Source organism: Lipophrys pholis (assembly GCF_963383615.2).
Source record: "Lipophrys pholis genome assembly, chromosome: 13".
NCBI classification, from domain to species: domain Eukaryota; kingdom Metazoa; phylum Chordata; class Actinopteri; order Blenniiformes; family Blenniidae; genus Lipophrys; species Lipophrys pholis.
In genome coordinates, this window is record NC_137632.1 from 7,284,263 (window position 1) to 7,308,772 (window position 24,510).

General features: G+C 39.7%; 1 protein-coding gene across 1 annotated transcript in view; it reads left to right on the forward strand.

The window, feature by feature from the left end:
* The first annotated feature begins 1,394 nt into the window (after window positions 1–1,394).
* The window catches only part of itgbl1 (integrin, beta-like 1), a 44,342-nt gene continuing 21,226 nt past the window's right edge, over window positions 1,395–24,510 (forward strand). Inside the window, exons 1-7 of the mRNA XM_080478404.1 lie at window positions 1,395–1,687; window positions 5,940–6,142; window positions 14,535–14,681; window positions 16,507–16,629; window positions 17,502–17,642; window positions 22,187–22,327; window positions 22,516–22,662. Of these exons, the coding sequence (XP_080334530.1) occupies window positions 1,596–1,687; window positions 5,940–6,142; window positions 14,535–14,681; window positions 16,507–16,629; window positions 17,502–17,642; window positions 22,187–22,327; window positions 22,516–22,662 (994 nt within the window). The 5' untranslated portion in view covers window positions 1,395–1,595. The remainder of the gene's footprint in view (window positions 1,688–5,939; window positions 6,143–14,534; window positions 14,682–16,506; window positions 16,630–17,501; window positions 17,643–22,186; window positions 22,328–22,515; window positions 22,663–24,510) is intronic.

Below are 24,510 nucleotides of genomic sequence, written 5' to 3' on the forward strand. Positions count from 1 at the left end.
GACTTATATTTCATTTTAGTTTTATCTCCATTCCTAATTTATTCCACAGCATTACTCCACAGATGGTGACACAGAAACTTTTCAAAGTAGTATCTTTGAATAACAATTCATCCTGTGCAGGGTCACGGGGCGCTGAAGCCAATCCCAGCTGACTATGGGTAGAAGGCAGGATAAAGCCTGGACAGGTCGCCAGACCATCACAGGACAAAACACAGAGACAGACAACCGCACACACTCACAGGGCAACTTAGGGTCGCTCGTTAATGTTGATGAATGTTTTTAGACTGTGGGACGAAACCCATGCACACAGAGAACATGCAAACGCCGTACAAAAAGGCCTGAACTCGCCATGTAGGGAGAGCGCAAACCACTGCTCCACCGTGCGGCCCACCGCTGTAAGCCACCACCACAAAATGAATTGAACACTTACATCAAACCCTCAATGAAAAAATGTAATCAAAATCAAAAAGCCCAACAATGTGACTTTTTTTTAAGGAAAGTTTTGCAACCATGAGTTAAAATGGCCTCACAGTGACTTTTTATTGAGAGAATTACTATGCTAACAAATATTCAAATTTAATTGCAGATTTTCCAGCCAAAAAGGGACCATTTGTAATGAATGGTTTTCCAATTGGCGAAAAAAGGCCGGTGCCTTTTGTGGTGACATTTAATAATGTGCTGCATTGATTATTCTAAGTAAATATGAACATCTTAGCAAAAGGACTGGAGTCATTTGAAAACAGCTCCCACTGTAATTAGTATAAATCAGACCTTTGGGTTTCATGATCGAAAAGTTCACTACTTCTTCAATGCTTCAATTCTGCTTTCATTGATTCTGAGTTGTAAAGAAGAATATGCTTCATTACTCGCTCCACTTTTACTTTCATTCAGTCTTCAATTAGCAAGAAATGTCATTTAATTGAGGTCGTTCAATTATTTATAATCTGAAAGCATCATTATCCCTGTAGTCATGTTTTCCTCTGTTGATCCACTTATTTGGCATCCCCCTGCATTTGACAAGTATTATATCTTTGAGTATTTTAAAGGTGTTGCACTACTAAGTGTGCATTCAAAGCAAAAATGGTGTCGTTATTCTCATTTCAGTGTCCCCACCTGATGCTTTTAATGCGTCACGCCAAACTGTCTTCCAAGACAAAAGGATTACGATTCATTCTGGGTGTCATTTATCATGAATAGCATCAAAAGAGAAGCGAGAATCAGAACTACTGCTCCACAGAGAGATCATCTGGAAAAGAAAAGGGAAAAAAGAGAACCAAAAAAAATTAGAAAAACAGTCTGCTTCTAATTACATCTCAAACTGGTGACTTAACTTCTCATTTTTTGGCAGTTTTCCCCGTTCCAACTCCTGCCCAGGACTGTGTCTGAGAGTCAACACTAATCAAAGGCACTTGTACGGAGACGACTGTTGGCCTCTGAAGGGACTGAGCCAGTTCAGGCCAGCCCGCTGCTCTTTCTCTCCTTCGCTCTTTTTCTTCTCCCTCTCACTCTCTCTTCCTGTCCTGTGTGTTTAAGGAGAGGACGATTGGGAAATTCCTTCAAGCTACTTTACTTCAGGGTTTCTGTGGGATTTAAACATGCACACTGAGATTTTGGTGCAGTCCATGATAGCACCGTTGTGTCTGATCCTGCTCTCTGCCGTTGAGGAAACTTTGTTACAGTCTGTGAGGTGAGTTTTCACAAAGCTTTGTTTTGTTCTGGTTTATCTGAGAGTAGTCTGCAGAGCAAGAAGGAAGACGCTGGGGCAGGATGTCCTTTTCTTTTTTTTTTACAAAGACATATTTCAAGAGTTTTGGTAAAGTTTGTTAACACCTTTGCATAAAGTCTGAACTTAAAAGGTTTCTGAATAGTTTTATGGTGTTTTACTTACTGTTGATTACTTATATCACATGAAAATATTCTTCCACTGTGTTTTGATCCACAGTGCTTGTAAACTTTTTCATTTCAGTATGTTGTGGAAACAAAACAATGCTAAGAATGCTTTCATGAATGTGGGCTTAGTGCAAGAAGATGCACGAGTGACATTTTGGCAGAAGCAAGAGATACAGATTGAAACGTTTTTTACAAGAGGAATAATACGCCACGAGAAAGTAAGAAAGAAAAGGCAAATATGTCACTTAAGATTCGTGCAAAATGTTTTGCTGCAACTGGAAAGGACTACTTAACATCGCTTTCTACACTGAGTTGGAATCATTATGGAGAAGGAAACGAAATAACAAATATCGAATTGGTTTCTGTTTACCTTGGCCTTTTACTGTGTGGCAGCATTTAGCTGAACTGTAAATATTGTCAAAGGATTCAAACTTAACTCAGGTGCAGAGGGCTTCGCTTCAAGCAGGTGCACCATGCCTGTGTAACAATTATATTGTGAATGTCTTCCTGTACAGTTCAATTTTAATAAACAGCATTGGCAAGCCCACAAGTGGTTTCCATAAAGCAAAACCCCCAGAGAGCCCTGTGATTACAGTGTTTCCTCAGTTTTACCATTATTCGAATAATTGCTACCTTGTTTGCGGGTTATGTCATCATAATAATTTGGCATGTGAACAATATAAGGTGTGAAACACTGAGTCATGAGGGTCTGCTTTGCTTTCTCAGTTACCCGTGAGTATAGCTACGTTATGTAAGCATATGAAAATGATTTTAAAAGCACATATTCTTTATTTTGGGTTACATAACGCATTTATGACCCACCCACCCATTCATAAAACAATAATTCAAGAATAGTTTTATGTACATTTTTTATTCCAGCTATTATCAATCACTCAAATGTTGCTAAAATAAACAACATGGCCTACATAATTAATAGAAATATCTAAATATAAGATATGCAGCTACAAAACTAAGTAGATGACAGAATAATATAGGAAGCAGACTAAAGTATTGCATGCCGGGTCTTTTATCCAGTCTGTGGCAAAAGTGCATTTCAATCATATAACAGTCATATTGTATGGTGTTAAAATTAATTTGCTGGCTTTGTGGTTTTGGAATGGAGATTGTTGACAGCTTTGTTTTGTTTATATCATGTTGTGACAGAACATAAGTGCGTGTCAGTGGTAGGATATAAATTGTGCCTACAGTGGAGTGCTTGCTTATCATCAGACACATTGTCCCTCCAATTATGTCTTCCATCATGCTGATAGAACAGAAGTGGATCAGTATGCAGCAGGGCCAACGAGTTAGGAAGGCTAATACTGTGGCCTTGTGTTTACTGCAGTTGTAAACAAACAGTACATAACAAACCTATTCCATAGGCTACTTCCACGCATTGAATGTGAGACATACATTTCACTTTGAACCCTATGTCTTTTCTCAGGAAAGGTTGCGGTTTCAATCCACAACTTCCTGTAAATGAGGATTCGATTACTATTGAAAATCCTGAACCAAATATTCTATATGTATTGCCTACAACTGTCATCCAACCCATGTTTAGCTCTCACGGCTTTACTTGAAACCGTCAATTATAAAACTGCATTTAAAACTTTGTTTCTATCATTAATTCTAAATAAAAAATCTATGTAATAAGTCATGCTGGACAACACTAGTCTGCTTCTCAATGTTTTTCTCTTTCTACATGCGATCATCTCTCAGTTCCTGTTGTAGCTCACATGCATATCTTAGATTTATAATTACTTTTTTTCATAATTGAAAATCAAGCGGGTCTCCAGCTAGCTCAGTTGGTAGAGCATGAGACTCGCAAACTCAAGGTAGTGCACCTTTCCTGCACCACCTGCAGGAAAGGTTCTTAATCGGTGCAATGTGATCTGGGTGACAGTGCTCAGACTGTGACCCGGAAACAGATAAGCAGGAGAAGATGAATGGATGGAAAATCAAGCATTCTTTATACACTTGGTGGACCGCATGTATATCCACACGCACACATGAATTCATGCAATTGAAATCCCACTTCAGACTGAAGTCAAAGTTGTTTGTGCATGTGCATACTTTTCCCACCCAAAATTGACAAAAGTAGTGATTAAACAAAATGTAAGCAAAGTTGCTTGTCTCTGTCCTCATTTTTCCAACTGATCCATCCAAACACTGTTGTCCTCAATGTGAAACAAGATCCAATGGGACGGGCCACATATTTGAAGTGGAACGACTAGTTTAACAAACAGAGAGCCCAAGCTGCAAGGTCAGTGCCATGAACCAAGGAAGCTCCTAAATGGGCCAAACAGTATAGTTTAAGAGAACTTTGGGACTTGTGAGAATGATTTACTGGTAAATTGATACGCACACAGCAATATACAGATGGCAGGCCCCTCGGAGACAACCTTTTCACCCGTAAACACGTAAACACACTTCTCATCGGAACATAATCAAAAAACATCACATTTCAGTGTGGCTATAGTTTTGGGTACAGGGTTGTGATGAAGACTTTACAAGCGACTAGCAAGTTTGTTCAAAATCAAGTTAAGTCATAAAAAAATGTCTTCACCTTGTTTTCACTCTAGTGTGAGGCACGCAGCCATTTAAATTCAGTTGACGTTGTCGTAAAACATGTGCATTTGATTTCTTATTGCCTTCAACAATGGAAGTTATACTTTGACGTTAACCAAGATTAGCAGCAGTTAAACAAAACCTTATGGAAAAGATTTACGGATATGGGCACACAAACCTATAATGAAACGATTCCTACCACTTGTGCGGCTAAGGCGGGAAAAAAAATTTGGTAAATCACAAATCAAACAAACAAAGCTGGAAGAAGGCCAGTTAAATGCTACAGAGTCAAGTCATCTGAATGTCCCCATTTCTTACCAAAAGCAGCCATAACTGTTTCAAAACTTGTTTGAACCAGAAGTTTGTGTAACCTCGTTGTGACACCCAGAGCACACCCACTCTGTTTTTAATTTTAATGGGAGTGTCAGGAACACTTGATCTTTTTATTGTTTGGAATGTCTCTCAGTTTCCCAAACTGGACAGCTGGCCAATATCAAGAGAGTGTAGGAATAGAAAAAGAATGTCAGATGGCATCCAAGGGAAACAGCTCTCACTAAGAGACCCTATGGAGGAACAATGAAGTGCAGCTGCTCAAGTGTGCTCAGAGAAAGGTGAATTTGTTTCTGGGCAATTCAGACTTGTTTGATTTTCATTTTAAACTGTACGTCTAATATTGTTGTTAGGATCAAAATCTGTTGGCACAGTCACATAATGAGGACATAAAAAAAGTCATAGTAAGGTTGGGATTACATAAAGTAAGTAAGGAGGTTGTAGTTTCGACTGACTGTTGAGATGCAGGTAATAGAAGTAAATCAATGCAAGACTCCTGAGAGGCAAGAAAAGAACATCTGTTTATATGTGTGAGTGCATGCCTTTTGTATTATTAATGTTATGGGAATCTTATTCCCATGAAACATCCATGTTATAGGTCTGTAACATGAGTCACAACATAATCCCAACATAAAGCAACATAATGTTCCCTAAAGCCATGAAATGTACTCCCGGATTTGACTCAAAAAGATGAGCAGTATCTACTCTCTCGCCATGGCTGTCTTCTTCTCCTCAATATTTCATTGAAAAATCCTCAAACAATGAGGAACCAAGCTGAAAAAATGTTTTGGTTTGTTGGATCAGTTAATTTATGAAAATATAAATGACAGACAACAGAAAATGAAATTAAACCATGGAGAAATAAAAGTGTGTTATTATTCAAGGATACACATTTTGACAGGCAACTCAATAAAAGGCTTTATTGAACGAGGTAATTATTTCTATAACAGTGCATAAGCTGAGAGTAAACCTCCTGAGCAGATGTTTTTTTAATGTGTGAAGGTAGACTTTGCTGTTGGAGCCAAGCGAAGGTATTTTCGTTCCGACGCGGTATTTGGTATTTCAAATAGACACAGGTGGCGGCAAACTTAACCTCTGACCCCGGAGGTTTCCAAAGCTGCACAACAGCTGACCTTCTTTCTTCTTCCCAGCCAGGTGGGCGGTGTGTGCAAGCTGTCCACAGAGTCGTCACTGCGCCGCTGTAGGACACCTGATGGCAAAATCTGCAGTGGGAAGGGCAAATGTGACTGCGGCATCTGCGTTTGCCAGGCCACAGATCCAGGAAAATTCTACGGCCCACGCTGTGAATGCCACGACTGGGTCTGTGGCACATACAATGGGAAAGCTTGCAATGGTTTGTACCCTACCTTCATGACATATGCGTAGAGCATCGCATATTTCATCCCTGCCTGCTTTTTGGTTGAAGTCACATGTGACTCATAAGTTCTTTACAGGCTGCATATATTTTACTGCTTGAGCACGGTTGTTAGTGATGGGTCCATAAGTGATGCAGCAGCTCTACTTGACATCAGAGGAGCTTGGCAAATAGACTCTCCAGCCGAGGTTCTGGAAAGATGGAAGCATTAATATACAAAACGTTACTGAAGGAGTTTGGACCTTAGACCTAATGTTTGTCATTTTGCTAGGAAAAATTGTGGAATCGAATTTGAGTCATACTTTCTGCATTGTCACTGATGCAAGGTTCAATTCACAGCATTAGCTTGAGAGGCATTTTGAAAACTACATGTTGAGTACTGTTGATACTGCAGTGCTGGAACTGAGGAGTAGTATATAAAGAAGGTTTTCCTATGTTTTCACCACTCTTTCACATACGTACATTATATGGCAGAGTGAAGGACTAAAAAGAACACTATAAGCTCAGTAAGGAACACAAAGTGGAAAAATTTATATTTCTGATGAGCTTAGATGAAAACCGCAAGCTTTCCAGAAGTAGAATCCATTACAGGGCTGTGTTATTGGCTCTCAATAGAAATGTACAAGTGCCCGATGAGTGTGTATGTTTTCAAATAAAGGAACATATCTTGCAGAGCTGGAGTGGTTCTGGAGTATCTTGGTTTCCGCTGTTTCTTAATATTGCAAACTCGTAAGGATACATTATTGTGCGCTTGAAAGCCCAAATTGCTTGACAGCACTTCAAAGGTTGTTTTTTTTTTTTTTTAATAGTAACAGGTAGCTTCTTGTTTCAAAAACATCATAATGGCATATATACTTTTGTTGGAAGATGCAGCTTTGTTCATAACATGTTACCAGAGATTTGACACTTCAGAATGAATGATAATTAGCTTTATAATTTCTCCTCAAGCCAATATTTTTATATTTCACATATTCCTGCTACTGTTTGGTTCAATGTCATGACTAACATTTAGTTTTTTCATATTGCATTATTTTTTGTTGTTTTTTTGTTTGTTTTTTTTCCTTTTTTTGCTTTAGGCTGCCTCGTTTTTACTAAATTATTCATCATAAACTAGAAAATTTGCTAAATAACTAAATAATTTATATTTAAAAAAAAACAGAAATTTACATAAAATGCTTTATCAGGTGAGATATGTGAGAAGTTATTTATCAGGCTATGTGATTGCAGAGAACAAAAAAGTCACATCTTTTTGTCGAGTGTCCTCTATGGCCCTCTGTGGTTATAGGTGTCACAATCTAATGGAGATATGTGTGCATCCCGAACAGGTTTAATGGAGATCTGTGTGCCTATGTGTTTGTGTGGATGCATGCACGTGAAGGGTGGAATGATTTATTTGGGTAGACAAGTTGGCCGCTGTGAGGAGCTCATTATGGTTCAGCAGTCTGGAGCAAAGCCCTGCTTCAGCCTGATAATAGGGTTTCACTCACTCGTACACAGACTGCCAGTGGAACCGAGATGCATCAGAGTAGGGAGGTTTCATACACACACACACACACGCACAAGATCAGTCTAATTATCAGAGTGTAACACACGTGCAAAAATGCGACACCAGCCAAACACTTACACAATCATGTGGCTATGTCAATATGGAGAATAGCAATTACACTTAAAGTATATTGAGAGGTAAACCATCCTACCAGCGGCCCATGCAGCACGCATGGTGTGTTGTGTGAGATCAGCAGCCAATTTCTCTCCCCGTGGCTCCCTTATCTCAGTCTCTCACAACTGCCCACTGATAAGATCCGATAGATTTTTCTCTTTACGGATAAAGTGTGTGTTTTTCTTTTCCAAAAACATTAGCTTTCCTGGCATTGGGGTGTTTATTTATTCCTGGATTTGAACCAACACCGTCTAAATCAGATCCTCAAAAAAACAACAACATTGACGTGAAATGCTGGGGGTTTAATTACAGTTTTGAAATTTAGGGATGTTTGGAATATCTTTCAGATTGGAGGACAAATTGTCGACACAGTGAAGGAAACCCAGCTGAAATAATTCCGTGTTCTCTTTCTTTGTGGGGTTATGTAATAGGTAGGACTGCCACAGCAGGCGTCAGAAATTAGATCCCTGTTCCTTCGGGATTATGTTTCCATGGTTTTGTGTTGCCTTTATTTTCTTTGGATACAGTCAGTATACACACAAGTCTACTGAACACACAAATCTTTTATCGTGATTGGCTCAAAGACCTTTTGCTCAATGCATAGCGGGGTAGTTACATTGACGGAGCACTTGAATAGTTTATACTGAAATAATGTTTTCATGAGAAAAGGAAAATGTTATAAAGTTATTATATATTCATTTTTTTCTCGTCACAAAAGTAGCTGTGACCCTGGGAATGGATTCTTGGTATGTTTGGACAAAATCTCTGTCTCTCATTGTACAAGTTTACGATATTCTCTGACTTTAGCATACATTTATTCTAAATGTTCACACGTTTAAATGATAAGGTTGATCATGAACATCCAGCATTCAAGAGGAACTGTGGACTAGTAAATCAAACTTCCCAATACTGAACCTTTCATGTCTGGAGTCAATACTGTGTGCATGCAGTTGTGATTTTGTTCTATTCCAGGCCAGACTTGGTCAGAAAAAAACCAACTGGTATTTCCGTGATAAAATTGTAATCTTCACCCATTCTGTCACAACAGTTACTTTAAAGATCTAAAAAAACTAAAAAATACTAGCCCACCACGTTGGAGCTTAGTTCAATAAGCGCTGATTTTGTAGAATTCCCATAAAGCTCTGATGCTGTCATGTGTTTTTCTTCCCACACACATCCCATCAAGATTTTATAGCAGCGGAGCACTGGGCTCCTGACCTGAGCTAACATCTGTTCACCAACTGTGCAAAAGCGCTCTGTCATTTCACTCCTTTGTTTGTTTTTTTGACTGTTTAAATCTTCCTGTCTTTTACTTTTTTTTTTAATTCAAGCTAAAGTACACACAAAAAAAACAACAACACACAAGTGATCCAGCACTTCAGTGTTTAAATGGTTTGAAGTAGCATTAAAATCAACACTTGCGGGTATTTTGCAATGCCTGTGATAACTCTCCTGTTATTAAAGATGGAGGTCAACGTGGCAGAGTTTCCACTGTTCCACTTCTCTCTTTTTTCCGCTGCACTGATACATCATGTGGAAACATTCTTCCCTCAACTGTGTGGCTCGGTTTCTCTCAGCCACCACTTGTTTCAAATTTTGTGTGAACACTATGTTATTTAAACTTTGTTTGTTCAGAAAAAAGAACACAGATGGCCAAAGAGCTGTTCCCATTTTTCCCTGGTTTGAGTCTGGGCTTGTATGGAGTTGCATGTTCTCCCCGTGCCCGTGTGGGTTCTCTCAGGATACGTCTGGTTTTTCCAGTCCGAACACATGAGTTTTAGATTAACTGGTAAATCTAATCGAGTGTGGCTGTCTGTCTCTGTTTTCTCTGCGATGAAAGGGCGACCATAAAATGAAGGGATGCATGTATATCCCAACTGGTTATTAAAGAAAAATATTTTATATGATGTAATCTGTAGCCCAATCAAGGACACTGAAAACACATTACTAGATTCATTATTAGAGTTATTACTTTTTAGCGACATGCAATGTGTATCCTATCCTTGAGCGATCAGAGTAACTACAATTAAACCATTTGCCACTCAAATCAAAGCCTTCTTATTTGCAAACTCAAAAGGAATCTTATTGCAGAGAAGTATTACTGATTTCCTGACCTCATGTTCATAAAGAGACAATAATGCGGATGATTCTCCTTGTGGAGAATAAAGAAGAGATCTTATGGCAGGTTTTTTTCAGACTGAGACTGTCAACAAACCCAACTTCCGATTTGGATAGGTTTAGGGAAAATCTGGTGTGTAGAAAGCTGAGTGGATGCAAGCTGTGGGCCAAATGTGTGATGTAAGCGTGGTACCATGGGTCCTTGATTAAAAAAAAAAGAAAAAGAAAAGCAAGAACACAATGTATCATTTCCACAAGGCCTGGTTTCAGTTTGGTGCACATATCTGCACAATGAGATTTGCTTTTATTCACTCATATTCATTGGGCAAGCTCGCAGTAAGGCTTGCTACGATGGCTGGCTGTTGTAGGGAAAAACCTGAATGCACTAGTCAGACTTAAGTCTTTTTTCGGGTATCGGTCACACTGAGTTTTGTTTCCACAACCACCAGTGTTTGCTCATCAACTTTCCCCAGATTCCAGAAAGGTAGTTTTGCAGATTTATGGATTGACCGAAAAACTGTTTGAATTTTAGTATGATTATTCATTAAGTATGCTACATTTCTTCTAATAAATATATAAAATTAGGCCACACGGAGCAGCAGTGGTTAGCGTTATGACAGTTATGAGTTTAAATACAGCTCAGGCTTTTCCGTGTGAAGTTCGCACGTTCTCCCCATGTGTACATGGATTTCCTCCGGGTACTCCTGTTTCCTCTCACGGTCCAAAAAACACGCACAGGATAAAGTGTTATAGAAGACGGATGCATACAATAACTAATACAGACAATTCAGGAAAGATGTACTTTTATTTAACTAATTTAATTACATTAACACAACACATATTTAGCACAAGAAGGGGTTGTTTTCACCTCAAATTACCATTATCTCTGCATGCTCTAAAGGCTTGTTTTCTCTAACTGCTAAGATGCTTTTATAGATTTTTCTACCTGATCATCTGCTTTTGTATTTTTTCCACTATAGAGCAGTAGTTGCCAACTTGGCATCACAGAATTAGAAACACAATCATTATAAATCACAAAATAAGACACGTTTGAGAATCTGAACCAGACCAGCTGGAGAGAGTAGGTGTGTCCATCAGCATTTGGTTTCACTGTAGTTTAGAGAAAACGTATTGGAGAGACCAGTCCAAGAGGGAAAATGCTGGGAAGCACTCCTATTGTTTCAAGGTCTAAATTAAAATATCTGCAGTTTCATGTTGAGTTAAAATATTTCCTAGATTTTGACCTAGTTTTGTTTTTCCTCCCTATCAGGATCTTACAATATAGGATTTAATAACATCAGATGACTTTTGATTAACTTAATGATCAACATGTGGCCTGATTGAAACATCTTGATACAACAACTCTTACTGTAATGCCACAAAAAAAAAAGTTCAAACGTGGGTCAAGTGTTTTCTGTACTTTTCTGTACAAAAACCTCCATCCCCCCACAAGCACTGATGTGGACTGAGGCAAGGCAAGGCGAGCCAAGTACATCTGCAATTCAGAACAATCTGTAACTTTGCGATTTTCTGGCAGACTTTATCATATGCATGTGCTTCTCACCCTATCTCCAAGGACCAGTTGAAATGGAGAGGCGCAAGCATGAGAGCAAAAGCAGGTTTCCCCCGATGGATAGCTGTTTGGGTTTCTGTCAGAACACATTTTAGCCTCTGTACCTCTTTCTCTCTCTCCCACTGCCTCTCAGGCTATGATTTTTTAGAGCCTCAGTTCTTTCCTTGGCTTTGCCTTGAGCCTCTGTGCCCTCTTTCAGAGCCAAAGAAGATCCCACCCAGGGGGGCTGTTGTGTCAGAGGCACACATGAAGTCAGTTTGGCCAGTGCTGTTTCAAATCAAACTCTGCCAGAGGTACTTTCCCTCAGTGATACATAAGCTTATGATGTTGCCTCCAATGTAGACTCATTACAAACAGATTATTTAAACTAATCACGGGAGCGCCCCTTAGTATTGGTAATGTTTTTAAAGGTGCTAACAGGTTCACTGCATAATTACTGTAGAAGAGAACAAATAGCAGCAAATAGGCGGACACGGTGGAAAGCAGTCCCTGAGCTATTACAACCCATTAAATTCTTCATCTCCGTATTTCATTCTCGAGCCCATATTTTGACGTGCTCTTACTTAGATATTCTAAGCTTTGCTGGGCAGTGTGCCTGTGTGGTGAGTCACGTAATGATTCCAGCGTGGGCTGCGAGAAGAAAAAAGTCACTCAAGTCCATCCAAGGCTACAAGTACAAGGCAATTTTGATTGGGACCCATTATGGCTCCCAAGACTTCATCCTGTAGGAGCGAGTATTTTTGTATTATTTTGATATTGCCTAAAGTGACTTTCAAAATCTGTAGTTACCAGTGTTTGCGATGAATACCTCAGTAGAGTATTGTAAAAAATTAAATAAAATAAAAAAATACCTGAAAGGATAAAAGCAGGAGCCTCTTGTTATGAGGACAGCACAGACAGAAAATGAGTTATTACCTGGCGCAGTTCTCCTCGATCTTTTCCACAGAACACTAGCTGATGTGCTGTCGTTTCATGCTCCACAACCCACAGGCAGAGAGACGCGAGGAAGAATAATTACTTTGTGAAATGAGTATCATGTTAGGGAGAACTCAATCTAAACATAGGCAAAGAAATGAAGGAATGTCATTGAGAGAGGAAGAATCAAGTGCAAGTAATAAATGAGCTCAGAAACAGTCTCAGGGAGTTTCTGAATTGCTTTAGCTATATAATTTATGTCTTACATTACAATTTGTTTGCACTTGAAACCGCACTGATCCCAGAATAGCCTTAAAATTGTCTCTAATCTAAGTAATGCTGGTGTTCTCCTCTCATGGAACTTGATAAAGTAGCGGTACATACATTTAGCGACTACCAACAATTATAATGTTGCATAAATAAACATTTTCTTCTTTATCTCACTTCCACTAAAACACTTTGTTTATGATTAGGCACAAAACACCCCTAAACCTGAAATTACCTTGCTGCATGAGTCACCAACCCCTTCTCATCAGCAATTAATCATGGTAACCCTACATCACCTGTTATTAGTGCCATTGATGCTGGCACAAAAGCAATCGTTTATCCTCGCCCCATTGGCTGTATCCCAGCTCTGGCCAGGGATTCGATTGGCCGGGTGCATGTGTCCATCGATAGAGCGTAGGAAGGACCCCAAGGCCCTCACACCACAGAGAATTAGTGCTCAGGAAGCACCACAAAAGATAAACAGTCGACAGACAGGCACCTTCCCACCCACAGAAAAAATTGGCCCCGCAGACAAAGAGGGCCATTTTATATGTCACGTGATTGTCAAGCAGAGATTAATGGGGGCGAGTGGGTGGCACTGACTTGGTAATATTCTGCAGAATTAGGCTGGAGTGTGTCTAATCTAATTTAGTCCAACAACAGGGATTTCTTTTTTCTCAACACTTAAACAATTAATGCAGATTGACATACCACAAGCATAATCTGCTGGCACATAAATGAGTTAGTGGCAAGTGAATACAAAGTAAAATAAATCCTAATAAAGAACCAATCCGATAGCAAAAATGGACAAAACAATATGTGCTTAAATGAAAATAATATCCTTAAAATCGTAATTAGCTCCATGGCAGGTCTGGATGAAACATCCATAGGTAAGGAAATGTAGCTTAGTGGCATTTTTATTATATGCAGGTGAATTAAAGCAAATTGAATTTGTTTAAGAGAATCATATCTGTACACAGATGAATGTCAGATTTCTGCTCAGAAACCCACCAAACCATCTTCTTGTGGTCTTTCAGTTTGAATAGTTTATATTGCGACAAATACAAAAACCACTGAGATTTATTCATGACAATTTACACTCTGGGGTGCCGCTGTCTTTGAAGAGCACGTTCTTGATTCTTGTCTTCCTTGAACCTGTCTCCAAATGTCCCCTAGGATGTATCAATAATGAGGACAGACAGGGGGGCTCGCGTGTTGTTAATGACTGATGGATAGCCCTTGAAAAGGACACCACATTTACATGATGAACGAGTCAGAAGAATGATTGAGCGTGACATACAAGGCCCCTCACTGCTAAATGCAATGAGAGAAACATTTATAATAACTTGTCAACAGCTTTCATTTGCATCATATGGTTTTTTTTCAGCTTTTTCGCCTTGTTCACCATGAACAGCCGAATGATGAGAAATAGTGACACTGAGCTGCCTGTTATGGTCCTTTGAATACGGCAGAAGACAATGTTTTCCCTGAGTGATTGATGCAAGAAGCTTGCGTACAGTCTTCAAGTGTTGTTTCTTTAAACAAGAAAAGAAGTTAGTATTGCAAACAAAAACTTTGTGATCGAATGGAAAACTATATCGGAGCCATAGGAGTCTGTTCACTGCTTACTATTAAGAAATGTGGAAATCCCGAGGGAACCACAGTACATTTCACTTCCATTAAAACGGTTGCGCGCCACAAGATTCTGTTGCTGTCTTGGAAGAGCATCTATACGCATTTAGGATAACACTTGCAGAGTGTGTGCTTCTGTTTACAGGGGGATGGGAACGCATTTTAACACTGATAAACAGCGTGTGGTGTGTTGTGTTTACCCTCAGATCGTGGCTACTGTGACTGTGGGATGTGCGAGTGCGATGAAGGCTGGTACGGAGACGCCTGCCAGTTCCAGGAGGATTGTAACCTACCCAGCAAGAAGAGCAAGGAGCTCTGCAGAAACCAACAAGGGGTGGTCTGCTCCAACAGGGGTACTGCAACAACACAAACACACATGCTGTTTGCCCACATTTAGGAAAATAGACTCAACAATTGTCAATTCAATTGGCAGGGTAGTGTCTAGTTTCTAGTTTGTTTGTTTGTTTGTTTGTTTGTTTTTTAAAAAACATATGTGTATGATACATGCATTTTCAATACCCGTTTAGAAGGACATAAAAACAAAACACAAAATGACAACATCAACAAAAAAAGGACCCTTCCTTCTCTTCCTCCTCCCCTATCCTTTTCCTCCTATTGATATAGTCTTTTGTCATTAAGTAAATAAAAGAATAAAAAAATAAAAAAAATGAAAATTACCTTTTCAATATATACTTTCCACAGCATGCCCTCCATGCAAACAACCTTACTGGAGGTCTGTCAAAAAACCTTCCACCCAATCAAGAGAAGGGAAAAAAGACAGAGAAAGATGGATGCCCTCCGTATCCTTCCTATTCTGTGTGTCTCCCTCTATATCTATTTATTTTTCTCCCCCTTTCACCATGTGCCCAGACACCCGCTTCTTAGATTTCTAAATAACGTAATGAAAATATACTAAAACAAATCTGAGTAATGCAAACACAAAAAGTAAATACATTAGTTAGATATGTTCATTAAAATCAAAACAGACACACGGAGGAGTAGCAACATTCTTTTTTACCATTTTTAACTTCTATTAATATTATGAAGAACAAAACACAGCTTTTACTCCATTATTCTGGGTGTAATGGTGCTCTTTACTTTTAACTTCAGTATATGTAAATAATCTCATATTTTGCTGGCAGAGAGACTTTCGCCAGAGGCTCTATCACTTGTGACTAATCCAACAAAGTAATTTTGCACAGTAAAGTCATTTTCAAACTACTTTCTTGCACAGTACTGTAAATATGCACGCCGTTGTTTAGACTGTTATTGTATTACTTGAGCTCAGTCTCAGAATGCATTCTTCATTTGCAAATCACATGTAAAATAATGAATAATTTCTTTGCTTTCGAAAATCTGAGATTATGAAATCTTTGTGAATTTGTATGAGTGACCACTTATTTGAAAATAAGTTACTGAGCAAAACATGATATGTCATCATAATGAAACAACTTGTCAAATGTCAACACACTTTACTTCTACCCCCCCCCCCCCCCCCCCCCCCTTTTTATTTTTTAAGAAACCAAGCAAATTTCCTAACAATTGGGACATTATTGCTGCATTTTGAGTTTATAATGCTGTTATGTGAACTCTGAATTAATTTCAGGCTACACATTTGTGAAGTAGCATAAGAGTTTGATGCATACTGTGAGGTCACGCCTGGGTTAAAGTTATTTTCTACACACTGACAGTCCCTCACCCACCTGGGTTTAACCTCACCACTGGCCTGCCTGCTGCTAAATGAAGGAGAAACTTGTATTTGTGTGTCTGTGCCTGTGTGTGGATGTGTGTGTGTGCGTGCGTGCGTGCGTGCGTGCGTGCGTGCGTGCGCGGGGGGGGTAAATGCAAATGTAGTCACGGCATGTAGCTGTCTCCCCTTATGCTGCTATAGCACGCATGTACACACACACACACACACACCCACACACACCCACACACACACACACACACACACACACACACACACACACACACACACACACACACACACACACACACACAAATGAGCAGTCCAGACATGTTGGCACTAAATTCACAGCCATGTTCCTCTGGTTTCTTCATCATGTGCTGTAGTATATACAAATATGTACAAATCTTTCCATCTAGAACCAACCACTCTATAAATATTAATACACAATCTGATTAAATAACTAGACTTCAACTCTTTTTGATTCATAGGAACATGCCACTGTGGGAGTTGCATGTGTGCCAATAAGGACAACAGAGGTTTGGTGACTGGACGTTTCTGCGAGTGCGATGACAGCGAGTGTCTGGATGACGATACAGGAGAGGTTTGTGGAGGTATGCCAAGCGGTTGCTGACAAATTCTTTATTCTTTCCTGTAAAATAGAATATTAATTCTATTCGTCATATTCATTCGAAGACTGTCCAAATGTGTTTGTTCTGCATTGCTCTCTTTGATATTTTATGCTTGCAGCTGCCCAACCAACTAGAGTATTTTCTGTTTTGTATTAAATTGAAGAACCGGTACTACAAATTGCTTACCTGCCTGTCAGACCACATGAAAGTCATCCAGATATTCTCATCAAGCTAACAAGCTGGTCAAAAAGCAAAAAAATAAATAAAAAAAGTAAACCTCAACAGTATCAGTTTCAATTTCATTTATGGCCTATCGAGTGTATTCAACCTTTATTTTCCTTTTGTCATAATTTAACACCAGATTTCCAGCCAACCTCAACCCACTGAGGGTTAGGGTTCTATGGTTTCCTCCCACATTCCAAAAATATGCATGTAATCAGTAACGATTAAATGTCTTTTTTAAGACTGATGACCTGTCCTTTTTCTTTTGACACGTATTTTCACCGACGTCCAGACAAGGCGTGCATACAACATCCAAGAAAGACGTCTAAAAAAACATTCATTCTGGCCTGAGGACGTCTTCTGGATGTATAGAGATGACACCTTTTAGATGTGTTTTGGACCACTTTTTGCTCAGTGGGAATGTATAGATTTGATGCATTATTTCTTTTCCCTCTAGAAGACATGAAAATGTAATTCAAGAATAATATATATGAACATAATCAACTGAAAAACTAGATATTTAAACCTGAACATGGTGAACGAGGCTGAGTAGTAGTCTGTATAAATGACTGTCAGCCTTTCATTGGATCAGAGGTGCACTCAGCAGCTGTTGCATGTGTTTGTGCTTCCAGGCCATGGCCAATGTTACTGTGGAAACTGCTACTGTGCTGCTGGTTGGCATGGAGACAAATGTGAGTTCCAGTGTGACATCAGCCCATGGGAAAGCAAGCGGAGGTGCACATCCCCAGATGGCAAAATCTGCAGCAACAGAGGTATGTTTACCCACTTGAGTATATAGTGCCTGGTTAATCCTCCTGTTTGATTTAATTATGACAGCATGTTGCAAATGGTGTGCTCTGATCATATATAATGGAAAATGTATGCTTTTCAGAAATAAGCCATACGATGAAGACCACTGAAAAAGAGAGCCAATATTTTTCTTGGAATTGGGTATTAAATATTTGGCATGAGGTAAACATTTTGTCCTCAAAGTTGAAGTTAAGTGGATAGTAAATTGGTAAGCAAGCGGTTAAACAAGGCGGACACATCATAAACTGGGATAGTGAGACGAATCGGCCAACATCCCCAAGACTGCAACTCATGAGGATTTTTCTGCTCTGCAGTCGTCAATATCTATTAAACTGGTTCAAGAAATGAAAAGCACTGAGCCATCAACTGATTAATGGATGGCCAAGGCTCATTGATGCACATGAGGAGCACAGGCTGGCCCGCAGGGTCCAGTCCAACAGATGACCTACTGTAGCTTGTATTGCTGCATAAACCAGTTTGTTTTGTTCGGGGCTGTATAGTTGCAGAGCAGCCAGGGTTGCCAGGCTGACCCATTTCCACAAGCCTCCAACAGTGGGCGTGTGAGCATCACAGAAAATGGAGGAGCGTCTCCTGGTCTGATAGATCACTTCTTTTCCATCATATGGATGCCAAAGGGAACTCTTTGATAATGAGTAAAGGACAAGTCAGTGGAGCAAGTATGATGTTTTGGGCAGTGCTCCGCCATTTGCATAAATGTTACTCTGACATATATCACCTACCAAAGCATAGAGCATGCACGCCCTTACAGGGAAATGGTATTCCTTGACGGCAGCGGCCTCCCTCAGCAGGATAATGCACCTTGTCACGAAACAGAAATGGCTCGGGAATGGTCTGAGGAACACAACAACCAATTCAAGGGGTGGACTTGGCCTCCAGTTCTACACATCTGCAGATCTCAATCCATTCGCCCGATGCATCAACTGACAACTTGAAGGATCTGCTGTTGACATCTTGGTACCAGATATAACGATGTCTTGATCGGAGCAGACCACACGATATTCGTCAGGTTGCCATAATATTATTGCTGACCCATGTGGGATTTGTCTTTTTCAACCATTATGCTGACATTTATTGTCAGCCATTAAACATTGGACAGCAAGGGGCAGGATATTTCCATGCTCTTCTGCACAGTTTCAGATGGATCATAATAATACTTTCAATAGATTCATGTTGCTAGGAAACAGGAAACAAACAAAACAAATCAGGTTAAAGAAATTTCCTGTCCGCTTGCTCGGAGGACAAATACGAGGAAAAGACACTCCATTTCTTTGCATTAGTATAATATTCATGTGCTGTATAGTTATTTATTTTATTTTTCTAAACCCACATATACAAAATGACAAGATATATAGAAAACATATGCATGTGTTATCTTAGTGAAAGGTAAAGTAAATTATTCTCTAATCAACAGAGGTTGTTTGCTCCATTAGAATACTGAAGTGACGCAATTCAAACATTCTGGGTATAAATAATCACACACGCATTCTCATCGTTTGTATTTTGGAGTTGATCAGACAATGTGCTGAATTTCATACTACTGTTTCTTAATAAGCAGAAGTAAGCATACGTCATGATGAAGTTTGATTTGATTACAGTGTTTATCAGTCAGTATGGGATTGCACACCAGAGACATTCAGAACAAAAAAGAAAAAACCCAAAAGAGTCTTTCAGCACTCTATATAATCAGAACTGAGTTATCACAGACAAATTACAGCTTACATCAATTTTCAAACAAAATTGAAAAGGGATGTGAGGTCTCTTCCTTGCAATGAAAAATTATTTTAGATGTGAAGCTGGGTGATTGAGGTTATTTCATAGGCCAGCATGTGTAATAAGGGAACTCTCGGTCAAGGTGTATTTCTTTTTCATTTGACCGTCACAGATGAAATAGAGTCACCTTTACCATTTACCTTTGAAACTGAAAGGGTAGATGTGCAGAATGAAATAATCACGGCTAGAAAAAAGATTTAAGGAGAAGGGGCTGCCTAAAAAAAAAAGAAAAATCCTAAAAACCATTAGAGCTTGGCGAACAGGGAGTCAGGGAAAAAAGCTTAACCAACCTGGCTGAAGTGATCCAGCGGGATTTCAGTAAACCTCTCGGAAATTAATTACAGTGGACTGGCTGAGGGTGGGCTAAGTGGCAGGGTGAAATAGTAGGTTACATGGATGGTGCCCTATCGCAGACCTGTGGTTTGTGGTTAAATGCACAACTGACACCGCATGAAAAAACTATGTCTATGAAGTAGCATCATTTCCCTGCTCTTTTTCATAAAGGACAACTGGGAAAATCTTTTAATGTGAATGCAGCTGAAAGTGGTTTATAAATAGCCGTGGTTTATTCTAACCTATCTTATTTAAAGTTTGTCTAAACATCTGTTGTTGTTATTTTTTTTACCTTAGATCCTTATAGTGATAATAATATGTCTCAAACCTGTGCAACTCTTGCGTGAGTCTGAGTCCATTTTCTGAAGCTGATGTCAGTGGACTTTGGATAAAGGCAGGGTTGTCCGTGCACAGTTCTCCAGTCCATCAACAGGCAAACACAGAAAGACAGACAACCACACACTCGCATCCACACTTATAGGCAATTCAGAGTGACCAGTTAACCTCAAATAGTTTTTGGACTGTGGGAGGAAATCGAAGTACTCAGAGAAAATTGCACAGAAACCCAACTGGACTAAAACAACTGTGAAACAAGAGCTCTAATCACAACCCCACTGTGCAGCCTTATGTCACTTTATGTACAGCTTTTTAATGCTTTGGTTGAATCTCAGACCACATGGTGTTGTTTAAAGAATCTAATGTTACAGCATATATGAGATGATTTTCTGTTATTAAGAAAAGTGTGGTATTTATGCATGACAGAAGCCGCTGCATGTAGCTGGTATGTATTTATGGGGTATACTGTCATCAGTACTGTTTTACTTGCTGGAAATAGTACAAATGCTGCACTTTGCCAAATTGGCCACCTGCCACCTTGTTCCAAACTGCTAAAACACGCCAACACATTTGAACATCAATCAAGTCTGCTCCATTAAGGTGCTAAATATGATCTAAGAATCGGTGGTGATTATAATGAGAACGCTTCTCAGTTCCTATACCTTGGTGACATGCAACCATTTTAACCAGAATTAACCCTGCTTTAAAGCTCTGTGAAGATAATTCCCGGTGATTAAAGACAAAGGAAAATGATTACATTATATAAGGTTGATTTAATGTCATCATCCTGTGATGTGCTGAGGTGAGAGGTCTTGTATAAAACTGTCTTCTTTCTCTCTTTCACTTTGTTCGACAGCAATTTTAATATCCTGCTTGCACTTTGAAAAATCTGAGTATGATTTGACTGACAGCGTCCAATAGATTATTCTTTTTGATTCCTGCAAACTCTTAACCTGCCTGTCTCTTTTGGTTCACCTGGCTTCCACAGCAGAGATAATGATCCACTGGCTGGGACACACAAAGCCAGAGGCTAAATCCATGCATACATTGTATATAGGATTTCTTCTTGATCAAAACATTTTCCCTTTGACATGTCAGGGTTGTTCTACCCTTTGGTTAGAGATGGATGTTGCTTATAGCAATCCATCTCCTGTACCTGCTTTATCCAGCTCGGGCTTGTAGGTTGTAGCTGATCCCACCGGAATATAAGTGAAGGCAGGCTACATCTGGGACAAACACAGAAAAACCGACCCCCCTGCCCTGAAACATTCACTCATCCAGGGATCCAGGGAGTCACTATTTAATCCAAAGGCCATGTTTTTGAATGGTGGGAGGAACCCGGAGTACCCATGCATGCACAGGGAGAACATGCAAACTCTTCCAAGAGACCCCAAGCCCAGAATCAAACTGTGGGTTCCCCGCTGTGCTCACCGCTATTCCACCCTGTGGCTTAAATTCTAAATATTCAGGAGATTCCCTTACTTTTTATTGCCTAATATTCTGTGTTTTTGCAAATCATTTACAAGCAATAACAGTGAAGGTGCCGTAACCTGCTCCGCTGAAGCTCTGCTGTGACATTTGAGGCAGACATAAAAGTGCATGGGTCTATTAATCCAGGACTTCAGGGTATTGAGGGAGACCGAATCTAAGGCCAGGGGCCAGACAAGCGCCAGCCATAGCCCACAGGCTTGCCAGCTGGCCCGGATCCCCTGGGGTTCCCCAAGTTCTGTCACTGCCGATAAGAGAAAATGGGATTTCCACTGGCTGCTCCTCAGCTGATGTCCTGGCTGAGATGCAAAACAAATGACGAAAAGAGGAAACACAGACATGGATGGAGGAAAAGAGCAGTATTTAATGGAAGCACATATTCTCAAATCTTCTGCAATAATCAATTTTTATTTTTTTTTTTAAATCCCTGGATGATATCCATTTGATTTAGTCTTAAATGTTATGCTGTTAATTTTGTTGAACTGTACCACTGAAAATTAAAAAAAAACTATGGATTGACAGGTGTGTTTTTTTGTGCTTTGTTGACTGTGTTTGTTAGGTACCTGTGTGTGTGGAGAGTGTAACTGCTATGACGTCGACCCCTCTGGTGACTGGGGAGACATTCACGGTGACAGCTGTGAGTGTGACGAGAGGAACTGCCATGCGACTTACGACCGATACACAGATGACTTCTGCTCAGGTTAGAACAAAACTCTTTTCAAAATGACAAATACTATCAGAAACATGGTGGGTTGATTATTGCTGGTGAACATGATTTCTTCAAGATTTATATTTAGACGTACAGTTACTCCTTTCGTTCAAGTGAATAAACCACTTACAAACTTTGTTTAACTTACGGTTGTAACTCTTCTTTGACCCTGCTGGCAGGTCACGGCCAGTGTAACTGTGGCAGATGTGACTGCAAGGATGGATGGTCCGGGAAAAAGTGCGAACACCCGCTGTCCTGCTCCCTGTCTTTGGACAGCAGTTTAAAGAAGTGCAGAGGAACGTCCACTTTGCCCTGCTTCGGACGAGGTACCTGGTCTTTCCATTGCCATGGTTACTGTAGTAAACCTATAGTCCCTTTGTCCATCCCTGAGAGGACTCGGGAACTATTAGTGTGACCCAGCAATCAGATTGGAATATGTCTTTTGAGCAAATCGTGAGCTTAATCAGCAATCATTCATATTTGTCTTTAGTATCATACACATCAATTGTCAATTTGTCATAAAAAATAACAATTTATGCATCAATCTAAAATGGTGTCTATAACGGAGCCTTATGGTGTGTGCTCATCGATTCTATTGTCATGTGTAGTTGTGCATGGTGTGGACGCTTCAGATAGATTAAGGGGAACCTTTCACTTGTGATAATGTAAGCTGTGGCTGTGCCAGCTCTCTCAGTAGAACAGGCTGTGGGTCGATGTGTCGAGATTTATTACAGTCCTCTGTATGCTTCATTAGCAGCCCTTCTGGACAGTGGAACCTTGTTCTCACGGAGCCTCCAAATGTAAGTCTTAGTATTAATATTAGGTGCAAACACTGAACTAACAAAATAAAGGTCCAGGTTGTACTTGTCTCAGTCATGCACCCTTGAGCCGGTTGATGGATGATACTGAGTTGAAGGATCGGGAGCATTATATATTTATGAGGTTTAGAAACCCAATATACTATACAAGGTATGATGCTTTATTACTTCTATTCAAGAAATGTTTGCACTGGTGCCATGATTCATAATCTAATATTGAGGTCAATCAAGATCAAAGAAACTACCTTTGTTTGCTAATATTTATGAAGACGATATGACTTAATCCAATTAAGTAGCAAGTTCAAAGTTCATTTTTCAAGTTGGAAAGATGTGATGATTCAATTTGCTGACGAATCAATAAGGTGAGAGCATCTCCGAAATTGCTGCTCTTGTGAGTTGTTTGAGGTGTCTGATGTGGTCAGTGTCAAAAGTAGTGAACTGATGTCATGGCATGGGCAGTCAAGGCGCTTTGATACATGTTGAAAATGCAGACTGGCCTGTGTGATCTGATCTAAAAGACGAGCTGCTGCAGAAATCACAGCTGTTTCTGTTTGAAAGGTGTTAGAATATCACAGTTTCCTGTGTACGGTGCAGCAAAAAGCGAAGATCCACATGATATTAGGTGTCATGGCTGATCACTGTATAAATGGATTGTAATTTAGTCAATATATGCTTTTATGGACATGAGGTCCAGTATTACTATTCAATTCAGGGTGTATTATTTATTGTCATCGTAAGCGATAAGTGCAGCCCACTTGTGAAGTTGTGCACTAAATCAATGAGATTGATCTATCCTCAAATGAACTGTAGTGCATTAAGGACGAATTCATAATTGATAACTAATTATTTTCCTTCAACTTTGGTACAAATGTAGGTACTTCAAAAAAGTGAACACAGCCTCACAATGAGATTGTGTAAACATTTAGCATAGAAACCCAGATAATCTGAGTGAGCGTAAACGTGTGCAAAATGTACACTTTAACATGTGTGCAGACATAATTTCTCGAAAACGCCACTGAGAAATTATTTTAATGAGTATTAAGTGGACACACAAGGAAAACATATTGCACCCCTGGCCTTTGGCTTTCACCAGCAAGGAGGCATAAAAAAGATATTAAGGGATCATAGAGAGGTAAAGCATGAGACCATTAACTTGCCAACTCCTACATCATCAGCGTGCAAACCATTAATTAAGATTACCCTAAGCTTCTACAAATATACATAACCCAAAGCTCCTCAGTCAACAGAGAGAGAAACAAATTACCTACTTTTTGCAAGGCCGTGCTGCTTAATCTTTACAGGCAGTGAGCACAGTGGCCTCTGGCCACATGTAGCAAATATGTAGATTAATTTGAA